The sequence below is a fragment of the Eucyclogobius newberryi genome, unplaced genomic scaffold, assembly GCF_026437365.1.
Source record: "Eucyclogobius newberryi isolate DKJ021-1_F unplaced genomic scaffold, fEucNew1.0.hap1 SCAF_1, whole genome shotgun sequence".
In the NCBI taxonomy this organism is placed as follows: Eukaryota; Metazoa; Chordata; class Actinopteri; order Gobiiformes; family Gobiidae; genus Eucyclogobius; species Eucyclogobius newberryi.
The window spans coordinates 51,361,883-51,366,882 of record NW_027315723.1 but is presented as its reverse complement, the minus strand read 5'-3'; the positions used below and the strand labels follow the sequence as shown (position 1 = coordinate 51,366,882).

Below are 5,000 nucleotides of genomic sequence, written 5' to 3'. Positions count from 1 at the left end.
CAGGGACGTCCCACTGTCCTCTGACCGGGCTTAGGCAGGTCAGCGTTTGCCCGCCGACCAGAGGGTCAGGGGTTCAAATCATTCACCACCAAAAGTGACTTAGGATCAGAAGAAAACGGCACCAACATTATTATTTAATATTATTATTAAAGGTTTTCATTGATTATGTTCATATTTAACTTTAGTTTGAATTGGACTTTCTCCTGGTGTTGTCATTAGTCAGTTCCTTTAATGAGTGAAGTTTCTATGATTCGATTTGGGCCAAACGGAGGATGTCAAGATGCAAAGCTGAGGGGTTGTCATGCCTGTGCTGAACCCCCCCGCGGCCTGAACCCCCCCGGGGCCTGGACCCCCCCGCTCACCTGGTCTCTGGCGGGCTTGTGCGTGGCCATATGCCTCTCCAGCTGAGTGCGGTAAGCGAAGGTGTAGTTGCACAGGGGGCAGGCGAAGTTCTCCTCGTTCTTCTCGTGGCGGTACTTGATGTGTTCCTTCAGCGATGTCAGGCGCTTGTACCCGCGGTCGCAGTAGGGGCAGGTCAACAGTTGGGCGAAAGCATCTGGCGTTCCAGGTGGCAGGTCTGTGCGGGGGTGGGAGGGGGAAGGGGGGAGGGGGGGAGACAAGGGGAAGGGAAAGCGGGCCAAAAGGTCAGCAAAATCAATGGCAGCTAATGGGCCGGCTGCCCAGAGTGGTATGGGAGTTATGAGTGCAATCTGCTCCTCATGAGAGACACTGTGTTGGGCTGGCATCGGCTGACCCCCCACTACACATATACACGCACGCACACACACACACACACATACACACATATACACATATACACGCACGCACACACACACACACACATACACACATATACACATATACACGCACGCACACACACACACACATACACACATATACACATATTCACGCACGCACACACACACACACACACACACACATATACACATATACACGCACGCACACACACACACACACATATACACATATACACGCACGCACACACACACACACATACACACATATACACATATACACACACACACACATATACCCGCACACACACACACACACATACACACATATACACATATACACACACACACACATATACACGCACACACACACACACACATACACATATATACACATATACACACACACACACATATACACGCACACACACACACACACATACACACATATACACATATACACACACACATATACACACACACATATACACGCACACACACACACACACATACACACATATACACATATACACACACACACACATATACACGCACACACACACACACACATACACACATATACACATATACACACACACACACATATACACACACACACACATATACACGCACACACACACACACACATACACACATATACACATATACACACACACACACATATACACGCACACACACACACACACATACACACATCTACACATATACACACATACACACATATACACACACACACACACACACACACATATACACACATACACACATATACACACACACACACACACACACGCGCCTCACAAACTAAACAGATAAACAAGGCCCTCTTTTTTCATGTTTAATTTTGTCTTAGTTTTAATTAATTAACATATGTTTAATTCATAATCATACAAGCTTCAGTTTTGACCGCTTGGTCCTGACCTGCTTCACACCAGGTGTAAATGACTCTGGGAGAGTGGAATATGACATAAATAGAATAGTAAAGTTTAGCATCCATAAAGGTACAATGAGAGAGTAAAGTACATAAAGCAGCTGAAGGCCTCATCTACACTTGTGTATTTGAATAAAGTATTTATAATGACAGTTCAAATGTTATTTTTGTCCTTTTGTTTTATTTATTTCCTGTTTACAAGTTAATAATAGTCACACGAGCTGCAGCATCTCACTGTTTATGACGTGAATAAAGTTTAACCGTTTGAATGAATATTTGTCATGCACGTGTCAGAAGAGCCCCTGAACACTGTGAAGCCCCTGAACACTGTGAAGCCCCTGAACACTGTGAAGCCCCTGAACACTGAACACTGTGAAGCCCCTGAACACTGTGAAGCCCCTGAACACTGAACACTGTGAAGCCCCTGAACACTGTGAAGCCCCTGAACACTGAACACTGTGAAGCCCCTGAACACTGTGAAGCCCCTGAACACTGTGAAGCCCCTGAACACTGAACACTGTGAAGCCCCTGAACACTGTGAAGCCCCTGAACACTGAACACTGAGAAGCCCCTGAACACTGTGAAGCCCCTGAACACTGTGAAGCCCCTGAACACTGAACACTGTGAAGCCCCTGAACACTGTGAAGCCCCTGAACACTGAACACTGAGAAGCCCCTGAACACTGTGAAGCCCCTGAACACTGTGAAGCCCCTGAACACTGTGAAGCCCCTGAACACTGAACACTGTGAAGCCCCTGAACACTGAACACTGAGAAGCCCCTGAACACTGTGAAGCCCCTGAACACTGTGAAGCCCCTGAACACTGAACACTGTGAAGCCCCTGAACACTGTGAAGCCCCTGAACACTGTGAAGCCCCTGAACACTGAACACTGTGAAGCCCCTGAACACTGTGAAGCCCCTGAACACTGTGAAGCCCCTGAACACTGAACACTGTGAAGCCCCTGAACACTGAGAAGCCCCTGAACACTGAACACTGTGAAGCCCCTGAACACTGAGAAGCCCCTGAACACTGTGAAGCCCCTGAACACTGTGAAGCCCCTGAACACTGAACACTGTGAAGCCCCTGAACACTGTGAAGCCCCTGAACACTGAACACTGTGAAGCCCCTGAACACTGAGAAGCCCCTGAACACTGAACACTGTGAAGCCCCTGAACACTGAACACTGTGAAGCCCCTGAACACTGTGAAGCCCCTGAACACTGAACACTGTGAAGCCCCTGAACACTGAACGCTGTGAAGCCCCTGAACACTGTGAAGCCCCTGAACACTGAGAAGCCCCTGAATGAAGCCCCTGAACACTGTGAAGCCCCTGAATGAAGCCCCTGAACACTGTGAAGCCCCTGAACACTGAACACTGTGAAGCCCCTGAACACTGAAGCCCCTGAACACTGCGAAGCCCCTGAACACTGAAGCCCCTGAACACTGTGAAGCCCCTGAATGAAGCCCCTGAACACTGAGAAGCCCCTGAACACTGAAGCCCCTGAACACTGTGAAGCCCCTGAACACTGTGAAGCCCCTGAACACTGAAGCCCCTGAACACTGTGAAGCCCCTGAACACTGTGAAGCCCCTGAACACTGAAGCCCCTGAATGAAGCCCCTGAACACTGTGAAGCCCCTGAACACTGAACACTGTGAAGCCCCTGAACACTGTGAAGCCCCTGAACACTGAACGCTGTGAAGCCCCTGAACACTGAAGCCCCTGAATGAAGCCCCTGAACACTGTGAAGCCCCTGAACACTGAACACTGTGAAGCCCCTGAACACTGTGAAGCCCCTGAACACTGAACGCTGTGAAGCCCCTGAACACTGTGAAGCCCCTGAACACTGAACGCTGTGAAGCCCCTGAACCCTGTGAAGCCCCTGAACACTGTGAAGCCCCTGAATGAAGCCTCTGAGCAGTGTAATCACAATATACTAAAGAGACGACTTACTTATCCACTGCATACATGTATTTAAAGTAATGTATTGATGACTAAATCGTGATTATTACTAAATTGAATTCATTGGTTTCCTTCTCGTCTTTCGGGGCCCGGTTCCTGCGACACATTTGTGGAGCATGAATCAGAGCGTCTCCTGAGGCTGAGCAGCACTATCTGGTTTCAGGCCCCTGCCCAGCTGTTGCCCCGGGCTGTAGGTAAACACTGAGGCATCCGGCCAGTCTGTGGGAGCCACAGCTGCCCGCGCGTGTCACCCGGCCCGTCCAGCATCCCGTCCAGCAGCCCACCCAGCAGTCCGTCCAGCAGCCCGCCCAGTAACCCGTCCAGCAGCCTGTCCAGCAGCCCGCCCAGCAGCCCGTCCAGCAGCCCGCCCAGTAACCCGCCCAGCATCCCGTCCAGCAGCCCGCCCAGTAACCCGCCCAGCATCCCGCCCAGCAGCCCGCCCAGCAGCCCGTCCAGCAGCCCGCCCAGTAACCCGTCCAGCAGCCCGTCCAGCATCCCGTCCAGCAGCCCGCCCAGCAGCCCGTCCAGCAGCCCGCCCAGTAACCCGTCCAGCAGCCTGTCCAGCAGCCCGCCCAGCAGCCCGTCCAGCAGCCCGCCCAGTAACCCGTCCAGCAGCCTGTCCAGCAGCCCGCCCAGCAGCCCGTCCAGCAGCCTGCCCAGTAACCCGTCCAGCAGCCTGTCCAGCAGCCCGCCCAGCAGCCCGTCCAGCAGCCCGCCCAGTAACCCGTCCAGCAGCCCGTCCAGCAGCCCGCCCAGTAACCCGTCCAGCAGCCCGTCCAGCATCCCGTCCAGCAGCCCGCCCAGCAGCCCGTCCAGCAGCCCGCCCAGTAACCCGTCCAGCAGCCTGTCCAGCAGCCCGCCCAGCAGCCCGTCCAGCAGCCCGCCCAGTAACCCGTCCAGCAGCCTGTCCAGCAGCCCGCCCAGCAGCCCGTCCAGCAGCCCGCCCAGTAACCCGTCCAGCAGCCTGTCCAGCAGCCCGCCCAGCAGCCCGTCCAGCAGCCCGCCCAGTAACCCGTCCAGCAGCCTGTCCAGCAGCCCGCCCAGCAGCCCGTCCAGCAGCCCGCCCAGTAACCCGTCCAGCAGCCTGTCCAGCAGCCCGCCCAGCAGCCCGTCCAGCAGCCCGCCCAGCAGCCCGCCCAGTAACCTGTCCAGCAGCCTGTCCAGCAGCCCGCCCAGCAGCCCGTCCAGCAGCCCGCCCAGTAACCCGTCCAGCAGCCTGTCCAGCAGCCCGCCCAGCAGCCCGCCCAGCAGCCCGTCCAGCAGCCCGCCCAGTAACCCGCCCAGCAGCCCGCCCAGCAGCCCGTCCAGCAGCCCGCCCAGTAACCCGCCCAGC

General features: G+C 54.4%; 1 protein-coding gene across 2 annotated transcripts in view; it reads right to left on the bottom strand.

Annotated features, from left to right (window-relative positions):
* zeb2b (zinc finger E-box binding homeobox 2b) overlaps positions 1-5,000 on the bottom strand; it is a 101,407-nt gene that overhangs the window by 10,608 nt on the left and 85,799 nt on the right. For both annotated transcript variants that reach the window (XM_072448614.1, XM_072448621.1), the window contains exon 5: positions 363-577. In XM_072448614.1, coding sequence (XP_072304715.1) covers positions 363-577 — 215 coding nt within the window. The remainder of the gene's footprint in view (positions 1-362; positions 578-5,000) is intronic.